The 13999-nt window shown below is 39.5% G+C and overlaps 1 protein-coding gene across 1 annotated transcript in view; it reads right to left on the minus strand.

The window, feature by feature from the left end:
• Positions 1 to 13999, minus strand: part of LOC140534579 (tyrosine 3-monooxygenase-like) — a 70767-nt gene that overhangs the window by 39519 nt on the left and 17249 nt on the right. The window contains exons 6-7 of the mRNA XM_072655753.1: positions 11067 to 11117; positions 3329 to 3474 (exon numbers count right to left, since the gene is read on the minus strand). Of these exons, the coding sequence (XP_072511854.1) occupies positions 3329 to 3474; positions 11067 to 11117 (197 nt within the window). The remainder of the gene's footprint in view (positions 1 to 3328; positions 3475 to 11066; positions 11118 to 13999) is intronic.

A 13999-nucleotide genomic window follows, 5' to 3' on the forward strand; every position in this document is an offset into this window, starting at 1 on the left:
TTCCTTTCACTTTGTCAATATCCTTCCTAAAATGTTCTTCCTGAAATTTGGTCATCGGAACTTACCAATGAGTCCCCCAAGTATAGAAGCACACCCTGCTGAGAAAGGATATTGAACCTTTATTTGTGATGTCTCTTGTTTTAAATCTGAGAAAGGCAGATACCAGCTGAACCCTCCCCCATCTCTGTTTCTAAGGAGGTATTCCCTTCATTCCAACCAAGACTTGCCCCAGGACAAGAGGTTGTGTCCCTCTAGACTTTATGTGAGCTCGGTTTGAATTGCTAGTTTGGCAGGTGGATGACTGGCTATGTATTGAAGTCAGTTCAGAATTTGCTTTCAACCTATTTTCTTTTCACTCTTTTGAAATCAGCCGTGGGTTATTTATTTTTCGCTTTGCCAAACTTAGCAACAGCCTCATGCTCCATCTGGCACCTTCCACTTAAGCTTCTGCAGGGCTAGAAGGGAGTTTCCTCTCCAATACTTTCTCCTTTAGAAAGCTACATTAGATTATAAGCACTTGGGCAGATGGGAAAGTCAGGCCCCACCTTGTAACTGGATGGAGCCCAAGGATTATCTCAAAGTCTCCTCCTATTCACCTGGCAGCCCCCAACTCAGCTCTATTTGCCACCACACAGTCCCTTTGATTGACATCAAATTAGTGTCACTATGACTTTTGGAGTTTCTCCTCCCAGATTATAAGATCAGACAGAATATTCTGGCTGCTGTGTTCCTTGTAGTGAATGCCCATTTCACACAGGTGTTGAGATATCACTCCATGATCCTCAAAACTAAGGACAAGTCACAACAATGAATGCATTTCTAAACCAGACATACCCTTGGGGGAACCATAGGCTCCCTTCTGCAGAATTAACTCCTATACGTTTGATGGGTCCATCTCTGCCACCTTCATTCTTTGTCCTTCTGTCTCTGGCATGTAGCACAGTGCCTAGGATATAGTAGGTTCTTCAATCCTGCTTGTTAATTGATTGATTGATCCGTCAGGCAAAACTTATATAAATGTATCAGATGTTGTTTACAATCAAAGCAAAGAAATGGCTGTTATTTTGGTTAAATGTTCTTAATTAACTGGAATCATATTTGCTTGAGTTTCTTTAACTGGTCCTTTGATTACATCCATATAGAAAAGTAACTCTATCAAATAACATCAGTAACTGTTCTACCACTTAGGCACTGTGTAGGGCACACAGCCTAGTTAAGTAACTTGCCCAGGGTCCCACAGCCAACAGTGTAAGAACTGAGATATGTACTTAGGTGTTCCTGATTCCAAGGCTAGTTCACTGTCTACTGAGAGGTGTCAAGCATGAGGTTAGAAACACCGTCAACTGTGGTCCAAGATGTCATTGGGAAATACTTAACAAAATAAATAAGATATAATAAAACATAGATAATGTTAATGTGTGGTTTTCTAATTCAATATGTGCTGCAGGGATCCTTATGTATGGCTCAGTGGCTCCTTTTCTATCTGAATATGACATCACTGCCCTATACCATGCTTGCCTCTCAATCATTCTCTTGCTTTAAACTTTTAAGAAAATGATGCCAATAACCATAAAATAAAGTCTAAGGGATTTAGTGGACAAGTGCTAAAAATATAATAAATGAATGAATGAGATAAAAACTATCACTTTCCCCATTGTAACCTGGAGTCAGTATGCATCTGATTCCATCTGCTACATTTTTCCCATCTACAACTATAGTTTAAGAAAGATGCTTTACTCAGTAATAAGGCATTGAAAGACCCTGGGTCCTTAAAGGAAGTTTCTTTTGTGTTCCCTAAACTAGAAAATTGGATTAATCCATTTTGGAAAGATTTTCAGGAACAAGGGTTAAATCTCAAAGAGTTGTTGTAGAACTCTCAGTCAACCAAGCCATTGAGGTTAGCAGAATGTTTCTTTCTTCAGTCTTGCTGGATAATTGAAGTTTACTGGGAAGGCAACATTGGGGAGTGGAAAGAGCACAGGATTTGGAATCAGAGGACCTGGGCTTGGACCCTGGTTCTGCTGCTTGCTATCTGTATATCTTTGGACAAGTCCTTTCATCTATCTGGACTTCAGTTTCCTCATCTGTAAAATGAAAGGGATGGAAGATGGTCTCTGAAATCCCTTCCTGCTTTAGATATAAGGTCTATGGATTGTATATATGACTAGAATTCTAGCTCCACCCCACTATGATATATGTGTGTATACATATACATACACATATAATACATTTATATAATTATATGTGTATGATTATATATATATGTATAATCATGTAATATTTGCACATACACTATATATATCCATCCATCTGTCTGTCCATTTATCTGTCCATCTACCTATCTATCCATCCATCCATCCATCCTCAGAATTCTCCCTTAGACACTCTCCTTTCCTACATTTTTCATCTATTATATCATCTTCTCCCCTTCTCCATCCCATCCTACTCCTCATGTTCATCAGACCCTCCCTTTGATACCTTGACCTCTTTCTTTCATATTAACTCCTTTCCATTATTTTCCACTCCCTGTCCTCTGGAGCCCTATTCAGGAATTCCCTTCCCGTAGCTCAGGTCTATTAAACTGACTCATTTCTGCCCTCCCAGTAGCTTTGGGCACAGGAACCCCGACAGGTTATTGACATGGGGGGCTCACTGTTTCAGCTCTGCCCTATGTCCCCCAATCCTCTGTGATCAACAATAGTTTACCCCATCAGTTTGTAGATGACTAGTCTGCATTTATTCTCAATGGAATCATTGGCTGTCCTAGGAATGTGATTTGATGGAAAACAAAACCCAAAGTTCCCTCTGCCTCTTTCCATTTTTTCCTGAAAACTATTTGTCCTTCTGTTAGGCATTGCAACAATTCATGGAGGGTGTCGATTTCAATAACGTTTTTGAATATTGGATGACAAGGCTAAAAGTTTCACTCCATTTTACAAATGAAACTCTTAATGACAGAAGGAGGGAGAAAAGAAGGAGGAGGAGGAAGAGGGAAGGAAGAAAACAAAGATGAAGAAAGGGAGAAGGAATAAAGGAAAAAGAAGAGGAGGACAAAAATCTTCTAGGGGTACACATATCTCTAGGGTAGGGGATATTTAACTGAGGACAGAACAACTGGTCACTGCCCCCACCTCCCCCACCTCAGAAATATGTAAAACTATGCAAATGACCCCTTGCACCAATGTTCCCCTATGTCCTTGGGGTTCTTCAACCTTGCTATCTCATCAGAAGGGCCACATGCCTTTCAACCTAGAATATTATATCCCAGAGGGAAATAGGCTTCAGAAATGTGATGGAGTCTCAAGAGATGTAGGAAAGGATGACTTGCCTTTTAAAAATCTGGATACATCCTGGAGCTGAGGTATATGGTCTTCCACATAGCCACAATGTTCTTCCAATTGCTGAAAAGCATCCAGGTACTCTTTGCAGGCATAGGTGGGATAGAGAGTGTGGAGTTTCCTGTAGATCTCTTTCCTGGAAAGAACATTTCTTTCTTATAACTGGACCATTCCTGGAGTTTTATCTAACAATAATGATGATCTGAGTTCACATCTGGCCTCAGATATGTGGGCAAGTCACTTAGCCTCAGCTTCCTCATCTGTCAGATGAACTGGAGAAGGAAATGACAAACCATTCTAGTATCTTTGCAAAGGAAACCCAAATAGAGTCATGAAGAGTCAGACACCACTGAAAAACAGTAACAATGATGATGATTATGAGCATGTAGACAAGACCTTCCAAATATTATTATATTTGATGGGCATAGGACTTTTTGAGTTAGGCACTGTAAGTGTGATTTTTATTCCTACCTAGTCCAACCCTTTCATTTCATAGATGAGGAAACTGAAGCTTAGAAAGTCAGAATAGCTTATCTAAGATGATAGGTGAGATGTGAATCCAGGTCCCCTGACACCAAAGCCATCAGCTTTTCTCCACGACACCACTGAAAGATTGATGGTATTGAAGGAAAGTATGTATGATTCCCATATCATCACAAGTATGATTCCTATAGATGATTGCTGCTGGATCCAAGGCTAAAAATGGGTATCTTCATAGATAAAATATCTACCTCTCATGGTTACATTGAGAATTCAGATGAGAACGTATGGACAAAGCCCTCTATAAGTCTTGAGAAAGTTCTATGGAAATATTGCCTTTAATTTTGACTGTGACATTGGGGGCTAAGCCAAGAACCTTATCTGTAAAGTGAAGAGTCTGGATTAGATGACCTAGGACAGCCAGGGAAAATGAATGCAGGGATGGTTTCGTTTTTGTCTTTGTATGCTTAGCACCTGGCACAGTACTTGGCACCTAGTAACAACTTAGAGATTTAGAGATGGAAGGATTCAAAGTGATCTCTTCCAAAACTATCATTTTAGGGTTGGGGAAACTAAAGCCTAGAGAAGATGAAGTGACTTGCCCAGGGTCACACACAGTGAAAGCATGAGGGTACTGGAGCATAGGGCTGGATTTGAAGTCAGAGAATCTGGATTGAATCTCAGTTTGGCCATTTTATTACCAATGTGACCATGAGAAAGAAATTTAACCTCTCTGGGCCTCAGTTTCCTTATCTGTAAAATGAAGAGATGGGGCTTGGAGAACTTTAAAATCCCTTCCTGCTCTAAATCCATGATCTCATTACATAAGTAAGATGATGGTGCAAGAGCAAGATGGTGCAATGAGCTCTAAGGTCCTTTCCATTGCTGAATCTAGTCTTCGTTGAGGGCTAATTTTTATTCAGAGCATGCTGTGGGCAACAAGGAAGGTCATGGGCATCCTGGGAGAGAAGGGTGTGGCATGGAACAGGAAGAATATCAAGTCAAAGGGAGGACAAACTTTGGGTTTCACAGTATTGCCTCAAGTTGCTCCTGCCTGCAGCCAGCAGTCTGTGCCCACCCAGAATGACTCCTTATGACATCCTCAAAGCTGAAGGAACTCAGGATTCCTTTCTGCTCAAGGGCATCTGGCTGACAACTCTGGAGCAAGCTCACAGCTGCATTTGGAAGGCTCCCATTACATACACCGTGTTTCTCTAATTCAAAGGAAACAGGCAATAATGAAATGGCAGGAAGCCTTGTAAAAATGGCTATTTCTCTTCATGCATAGCTCTGGGGTTCTAACTAATTTATAAACATTGTTTTATGAAAAATTGAGATCACTCTTGGAAATGACGGGAGAAAATGACCTTCTGCTTGTTTTGCTCATGTATTTTTTCCCCCTTCTACAGCTATTGTTGCTAAGGAGGAGATGACCAGTGTTGGGGAATGACTATCTTTCCATCCTACGTATTTCTTTTCTTACCTTCCCCCCATTCCCTCTCAATAAAAAAGAAACTGAGTCAGTTAATGGCTATGGTTAACAAACCAATTCATGTGTGGAGGAGGCTGGCTGTCACCCATGGTGCAATTAGGAAAATCACAGAAAGACAAATTCCATTGACCCGTCCAGTCATTTTTCAGCCTGATCTTTGGGCAAATGCTTCCAGCCATGTTCTTCCACGGCTCTTTCTTTTGGTTTTTATGGTGAACTCAAACCAAAGTTTCATAACAGTGGGCTTAGTATCCTAGGGGAGAGTCTTCTTCTCAAAGAGACTTGGACCTGGATACTCTCACCTCCAATAGAAATGATCAAGGAGGGACAACATCCTTTTGCTAAGCTGAAGGATACAAGTTCCTACTCTCAGTACCTGGGCAGACATGCACAGTAAAGGATGAGGCAATAACCCAACAGAGAGCAGGGCTGCTTTGGGAAAAAAGTTATTTTATTGAATTCCTCAGGCTGAGCTGTGCTCAAGAACTCTTAGGCCATGATTATCAAGCCAAGTTTGGAGCTTGATCTAGTAAAAAGGAGTAAGCAACAAGTAGGGGAAAGCAATCCTGAAGCAGCATTGCATCTGGCATTAGAAGACCTTGTTTGGAATCTTGACCTCACTACTTATAACCTGGGTAAACCTGCAACACTTACCTCACCTATCTCAGTTTCTTTTCTGTACAATTAGGTGGGTTGGTGAGGTGACCTTTCAGGTCCTCCCAGTTTTAAATCTTATGAAAGGCACATTTTTCTTTGTTTTGAACCAACCAACATGTAAAAGTTAGGATCACTTCAATAGTTTTGGGTATAGATGAAAACCAGCTACTCTGTACACCATGTAGCAGGTATATTTAGAGACAATATGGCATAGAGTATCCAAAATCAATCTCAGAGTCAAGAAAACCTGAGTTCAAATTTTGTCTCTGAACCCATATGAGTTGTATAACTTTGACAAATCACTGAATTCCTCAGGAGGAAAACAGGGAAATTGCTGATCAGCATCTGGAAAGATTTTTCACACCAGGAGTGCCCCACGCTGATAGGCAGCAACAGCATGGTAGGCATTACAGTGGTGCCCTAGAGTTCTGAGCTTGGAATCAGAGGGACCAAAGTCCAAATCTTGCCTCCAACACTTACTAGCTGTGTGTCTCTGAAGGAATTCATCCTGTCTGTGCTGGGTGTTTGCCTCTATGATTCCTTTCAGCTCTCAATTTTTGATCCTATTATATCACAAATGAAGTAGACTTACATATTAGATAACAAAGTATTGTTTCTTCAATATTTCATTTTGTCTGTAACAAATGGGATTCTGATTGATCCAAGGACAGGATTGTATTCTGATGATACAATGGAAGGAGAGCTAGATCTTGAGTCAAAGAACTTAGGTTCAAATATTATCTCAGCAACTTCTGGCAGGTTAGACCTTGGGCAAGTGGTTCAGCTTCTATGTATCTGTCTCCATATTGATAAAATGAAGTCATTGGACTGGAAGACTTCAGGGGTCCGTTTCAGCTCTAAATCAGTGTTTCTAGTTCATCAAACCATCAAGGTTTGGAGTTACAAAGGACTTAAGAAATTACCTAGTTCAACTCTCTTCATTTGACATTTGGGAAAACTGAGACCATGTGAGATGATAAGGCAAGTGATAAGGCAAGTGGACTAAAATTTAGATCTGACATTTGAATCCAAGGCTTTTCTTCTATGCCGTGTTGCCTCCAACATATAAAGGGTTATCTAAGCCCCAGAACCAAGGTCCCCTTTTTCTATGGGGTGTGATGTGCTCCCTCCACCACTGAAACTTAATGTTATTTTCTTGTTGATTCATTAGGGATGGACTCAAATAGCTTCAGCCTTGGGATTGTTTTGGAAGTCAACTGTTCTGTTCTCCATTCCTTTTTTTTCATTCCTTTTTATGGGCATGTTGCAATGCAGGACACAAGAGTCCAACGTCTTTCCATAAAGGCCCAAGGAGGGAATTTACACTATGTTACAAAGTTCCTGAGCCCCACCCCAGGCTTTGCTGGGGCCATCTTAGGCCCTCATGTAATGTCCATGACCCTCTACCACAGCCAGAGGATACTACGGTCATAAATTTGAGAGCTAATTTGGGGAAACAATTGATGTAATTGGTCCCTAGGGCTGCTGGGCTGGGCTGCGTGGAGAAGACAGACAACTGCCTCTCTGAAAAGCCTTTCCAGAGGCCATGTGGGGACTAATTCTGAATGAACAAGAACTCATGGATGAAGAGAAGCAGGAGAGAGAAACAATGAATTCTCCTCGCAGGTAACCCCTCCAACCATTTGGTGCCAATGGGTACTCTGCATTACACTCCTAAAAGCTCTTGTGGTTTTGCAAAGCTCTCAGATTGATTGCCCTAAACATCCCCAGTTTTAATATGACTCACATTTCTCATGGTACTTTGTGGCTTATGAAACATTTTCCTCACAACAGCCCTTTGAAATAGGTAATGAAAATACTACAATAGAAGATAGTGATAGAGAGGCAGTATGGTCTGATGGTTAGAGATAAGGTCTGGGGGCAAGAAGATCAGAGTTTAAGTCCTATGGCTGCCACATACTGTATTATAAGCAATACTGCAGGTATGTCTAGGTAGTGGCTTCCAACTTTTTTTAGTCCATGAACCCCTTTCAACAATGACAAAAAATGTTGTAATCTCCATGGGTAATTTAGTGTGCTCCTCATGATATTGTACAATAATTTAAGGCTTAAGGTACAATTAGAGCATTTTTAGTCTGCACCCCTTGGACTATCATCAGAAATCCTCAAGGGGTTTGTAAACTACTAAATGGGCACCATTTCTCTAAGGATACAAGTTGCAGACCAAGCGCCAGTCAGTACCATTGAAACCACAGGCCTAGTCTCACAAATTGAGTCATTAGCATATCATTTTTTTAAATGGGAAGACAGGTGCAGAAATGCTGTCAGTAATCAATAAACATTTATTAAGCACCTACTATGTTCCAGGAACTATACTAAGCACTAGAGATACAAAAAAGAACAAAAGACAATCCCTGCCCTCGAGGATCTTATAATCTACATATAGCCACAAAACTGGTGAGCAGGAAATCTGAGGTTTGAATTGGGGACCCCTGATTTACAGTCCAGTTTAATAATTCCAATATACCATGATTAAAGCACGAGACTTGGGCAATTAAGGGGAATCTTGAACCTAGGTTCCAAATTTCTGAGTCTGGTTCCCTTGCCGACCTACAGTGGGACCTGTTTCTGACTTCAAGTATCTACATGATCATAGTTCTTCCTTGTATACTGCAAAGTACTTTGGAGTCCTGAGATCAATATGGAAATGGGTTATAGGTTCATAGATTTAGAACTGGCAGGGGCCTTAGAGGTCATCTAGTACAAGCCCTCTTCATTTACACATGAGGAAAGGGAGGCTCAGAAAGTGGTTAGCCCAAGGTCACACAGATGGTAAGTGACTGAAGTGGGATTTGAACCCAGAGACCAATTTTCTATCCACTAAGGTATGTTACCTCTCCATTACTATTTTCTCTACAATTTCCATTACCTATTTCAAAGGACTGTTGTGAGGAAAACGTTTTATAAGCAATAAAATCCTGTAGAAATATGTCACTTTTAAGAAAATAGGACGTTTGGGACAATGTTCTAGATAATGGGACAATGGAATTTGAGTTAGGAAGACCTGATTTTAGATTCTGTTTCACACCAATTGGGTACCTCAGTTACTTAATCTCTGTGTCCTCAGTTTCCTCATCTGTAAAATGAGGAGACTGAACTCAGTTGCCTTTCAGGTTCTTCATTGGTTTAAATATATGATTCCATAATTCCAAGCTCAGTGCTCATTTCTATATACTCAGAAACTTCTTAAAAGGAGAAAAAAATCCACTTGAATTGCCCATATCCATAAGATACCAAAGCGACCAGCTTCTATTCATTACAAATACAATCAGTCTGATTGCTTGGCTGAACCAAGTGGTGGTTGGTGAACATCAAGGTAAGAACCCATGATGTAGAAGGTAGTGCCTAAGCTGTGTCTGGAAGAAAGAATGAATTCAATAAGGCAGAGGGGAAGAGAGAGTGAATTTCCCACATGAAGGTCAGTGTGTGAGGCCAAGCAAAGTAGGATCTTTTGTGTTTTTGTTTTAGTATAATCAAGAAGTATAATGCCTCTATCTGAATGTGATTAAAGATCTTCCCCACCCATTGATGGTCCTTCCCATTGAGGGAAGATTAATTAGGGGAGGGTCCCAAGTACCTTTTGTTTTTTCTATTAAGGCACTGGGTCAGAGGGTCATGTCCTCTGTCTTGGAAAAGCATATAAATGCTCTGAGGGTGAGGTTTTACCTTTGGGGCTTACTGACTGGAAATATTTCTTTGGCCAGAGGAGACTCTGGGAAGCCAAAAAGGAGCACCACCATCCCCCTCCCCCTACCCTGGGCTTTAAAAACTCAGATGTTGGTGCTTTCCTCTCTGGTAACTGTGGTCAGGCAGTTGGACCTGTCTGTTGATTTGTGATATATGTATTGATTATGGTCAGACAGAGGAAGCCATGTCTGTTGATCTTTGATTTCTCTGTATTTTGATTTTCTCTGATAACATGTGCTTGATTAAAGGAGATTGTTAACTCCTCAAAGGTTGCCTTTCCTTTTATAAATGCAGATTTAAGAACCTGTGACAGCAGGCTCCCTCCATATGTCGGGGTGCTTACTGTTATAGACAGCCAATACAAAGGCACAAAGGTACAAATTCTCATTTCCTACTGATTGGCATAGAAGGGTAAGGTGACTTTTCACAGAACCATAGATTCATAAAAACTGGAATGGAACTTTGTAAGCACCTGGGTCACCCCTTCCTCATTTTACAGGTGAAGAAAGGAAAGCCCAGAGAGAAGAGGTGCTTTGTTTAAGGACATTGATGTGGGAATGCTCTTCACCTATGCAAATGACAACTTCTACATAATTTATAGCCTTAGAGGGCTGCTTCAGATGTAGAGAGATTAAGTGACTTGCCCAGGATCATAAAACTATAACGTAGCTAATGCTAGCTTTAATAATAACTAGCATTTATATGGTATTTTAAGATTTACATAGTCCTTTAGATATGTTATCTCATTTGATCCTTATAACAGTACTGCAAGGTAGATACCATTATTATCCCCATTTTACAGACGAGGAAACTGAGACAGAGAGAGGTTAAGTGTCTTGCCCGGGGATACACAACTAGTAACTGTCAGAGATGGGGTCTGAAGTCAACTTCCTGACTCCAAGTCCAGTGCTCTATCCACTAAGTCAGGCTATCCCCATGTCCCCCAAATCACAGAAGTATCAGAGGGGCAGCTAGGTGGCACTGCAGGCCTGGAGTTAGGAAGACTCATCTTCATGAGTTCAAATCTGACCTCAGAAACTTACTCTGTGACCCTAGGCAAGTCACTTTGCCTCGTTTGCCTCAGTTTCCTCATCTGGAGAAGAAAATGATAAGCCATTCCAATAGCTTTGCCAAGAAAACCCAAAAAGGGGTCACTAAGAGTTGGACATGATTAAAAGCGATTAAACAACAACAGTAAATATGAAAAATGAGATTCAATTCCAGGTCTTCTAATTTTGGACCTAGTGTTATTTCTATTACACTGTAGTTCCTCATTTTGAAAATCAGTATTTAAACAGCACATTTCTCTACTTTTTAGAAAGGGATTATTTTTTGGGAAATAGATGCAGAGAATTTAAAACAAAATAGAAAAAATACGATATTACACTTACCAAGTAGAAACCTCTTGGGGTGTATACTCAACTCTTGGCAAAGGGTCTCCACTTAGGAAACAAAAAGGTGAAGAAATTCCTTAAATAAATTCCCATTTTCACTTTTACATTAGAGATAAGATTTTGTATCTATAAAGTTCAAGGGATATTGAAGTTACTGCCTTATATGGCTCTCTCATAAGCTGTGACCTCCATAATAGAGATTTGAAGTTTCAAGACTCACAGGGTTAGATTTTTTTCCCAATTAACAAAAGAAAGAAAAAGAAAAACTTCATAACAAATATACATAGTCAAGCAAGACAAATTTTCACTTTGACCGTTTCTAAAGTAATCTGTCTCAATTTGCATCTTCAATATGTCATCTCTCTGCCAGGAGGTAGGTAGTATGTTTCATCATCAATCTTCTGATTAAATGTAAATTGCTTAGCACAATATCTGGCATATAGTAGGTACTTAATACACACTTCTGGCTTGCCCTTGCTCTTGAATCATGTTTGATCACTGAATCATTCAGAGTCTTCAAGTCTTTCCAAATTGTTTGACATGACCACGTTGTTATTGAACACGTTGTATTGTATACATTGCATACATCCTGTATACATCCTGGTTCTGCTCATTTCAGTTTGAATTAGTTCATATAAATCTTCTCAGGTTTCTCTTAAGCTATGATAATCATCATTTCTAGTAGCAAAAATATATTGCAGTATATTAATACAATATAATTCATTTAGCCATTCCCCAGTTGACGGATAATCTCTGTTATAAGTTCTTACACACATACACACACACATACACACACACACACACACACACACACAGCTATTACAAATGGTTTTGTACATCAGTCTTTTTCCTTTCTTTGATCTTTTTGAGAGATAGGAATAGTAATGGTAGCATTGGGTGAAAAGTTATGCACAGCTTTATAACTGGGGGCTTCATTCTAAATGGTTTTCCATAATGACTGGACCAGTTCACAGCTTCAACAGTTTATTAATGTACCAGCTTCCCTTCAGTCCCTCCAACTATTATTTTAATTTTTTGGGGTAAAATTTCCCAATCTCATGGGTATAACGTGAAACCTCAAAGTTATTTTAATTTGCATTTCTCCAATACTTAATGATTTGAAGCATTTGTTAGCATATATGGCTTATTTTTAGCAATTGAGAACTTCTTTTGCAGTTTCATCATCAGGCCACCAGGTGGAAACAGAGAGAAGACTACTATTGTAAGCTTGCCAGGAGATTAAAAATTAGAATACTTTTCCAAAAAACAACTTTACTTAAAAAAAAAAAAAGGTGACTTGATTAATTAGCAACTAGAACTTAAAGAGATTTTAATATAACAGTAAACTTACAGATGATAGTTCCTTAGAGTGACTTAAATAAATAGAAATCCACCTGAAAATTCAAAAGGGCATCTTTCTTTGATAACTCTTTTTAGTTCATCCTCTTGGTTTTAGTCTCATTCTTCCCTTAGTCCTACAGTGTTCCTCCAACACTGGGATAGTTTATTCTCCAGAAAGAGCTCTGGGCTTATTTGGCATCAAAACTCCAGTAGCTTATCCTTGAGCCCCTGGCTTTATTTATTTTTTCCTTTTTTAAAATTTATTTTTAGTTTCAACGTTTACTTTTATAAGATTTTTGAGTTTCAGTTTTTCCCATCTCCCTTCCCCAAAACAACATGCAATAGGATATAGACTATACATGTAAAATCACATTAAACATATTTCCACATTAGTCATGTTGTGAAAAAAGAATCAGAACAAAAGGGGGAAAAACCATGAGAAAGAAAAAAGAGAAAATAATATGTTTCAATCTGCATTCAGACTCCATAGCTCTTTCCCTGGATATGGATAGCATTTTTCATCATGATGCTTTTGGAATTATCTTAGATGGTTGTATTGCTGAGAAGAGGTGAGTCTATTTATTGTATACAATGTTCTCCTGGTTCTGCTCACTTCACTCAGTATCAGTTCATGTAAGTCTTTCTGGGTTTTTCTGAAATCCCATTGGTTTTAATTTAGAAGGAATCTTTCTATACCTGCCTACCAAAATTTAGGAACAAATTAGTTACTATTTGGCTTCCTTTTCACTTAATGCCAGTTACTTGTTAGCAGCGTTGATCAGCAAGCTGCTCTCCAAACAGTTTCCTATGCAGAGCTTAAGGTAACACCATCCCTTACACATCATACTAGGTTTCATCAGAAATTCTGTCTGAAGAAGTTTGTCCTTATCTTCTAGCTCAAGGAAGGACTTGCTTTATGGAGAGGCAGCATGGTGCACTGGATGGAATGTTGGATTTGGAGTCTTAAGGCTGGTCTGGTTTAGTGTCTGGCTCTGTCACTTACTATCTGGACAATCTTGGGGAAGTAATTTCACTTTTAGAGAGTCAGAGGCTCTGATTCCTCATCTATAAAATAAAAAGTTTGGACTAGATAGTCCCTCACATCCCATCCAACTCTGGAGCTACTTTCCTATGAGCTCCAAATTCCCTCCTTAATCAAATCTATGATTGATAGAAACATAAAAGAAAAGATATTATGGATCTTTTCAGTAACAGCACATTTCTCATCTCCAACCATCTTTTCTTTCCTTTTTGGTTGTTTCTGAAAGGGAACTGCTCCCTCCAAGCTTCTCCCTTGCTTCCTGACCAATAGGGGAGGGAAGGGGCATGATACGAAATTTCAATCTTCTTTTTAAATAACAGGATTAGACTCAATTAATTTCTCTAAGCATTTCTTGGGCCTCTCCTGGGTGTCATATACTGATACTAGAGATAAAAAAACAAAAATAAAACTGTCTTCATCCTCAGGAATGTCTGATCAGGAAAGCACACAAATTAGCATATACAACTATATAGGGAGTAATTACAAAGTAATTCAGATGGAGAGCAGAGCCAACAGCTAGGAAAAGACCTAGGTCCACATCCTCTGA

The sequence above is a fragment of the Notamacropus eugenii genome, chromosome 3, assembly GCF_028372415.1.
Source record: "Notamacropus eugenii isolate mMacEug1 chromosome 3, mMacEug1.pri_v2, whole genome shotgun sequence".
Taxonomy (NCBI): Eukaryota; Metazoa; Chordata; class Mammalia; order Diprotodontia; family Macropodidae; genus Notamacropus; species Notamacropus eugenii.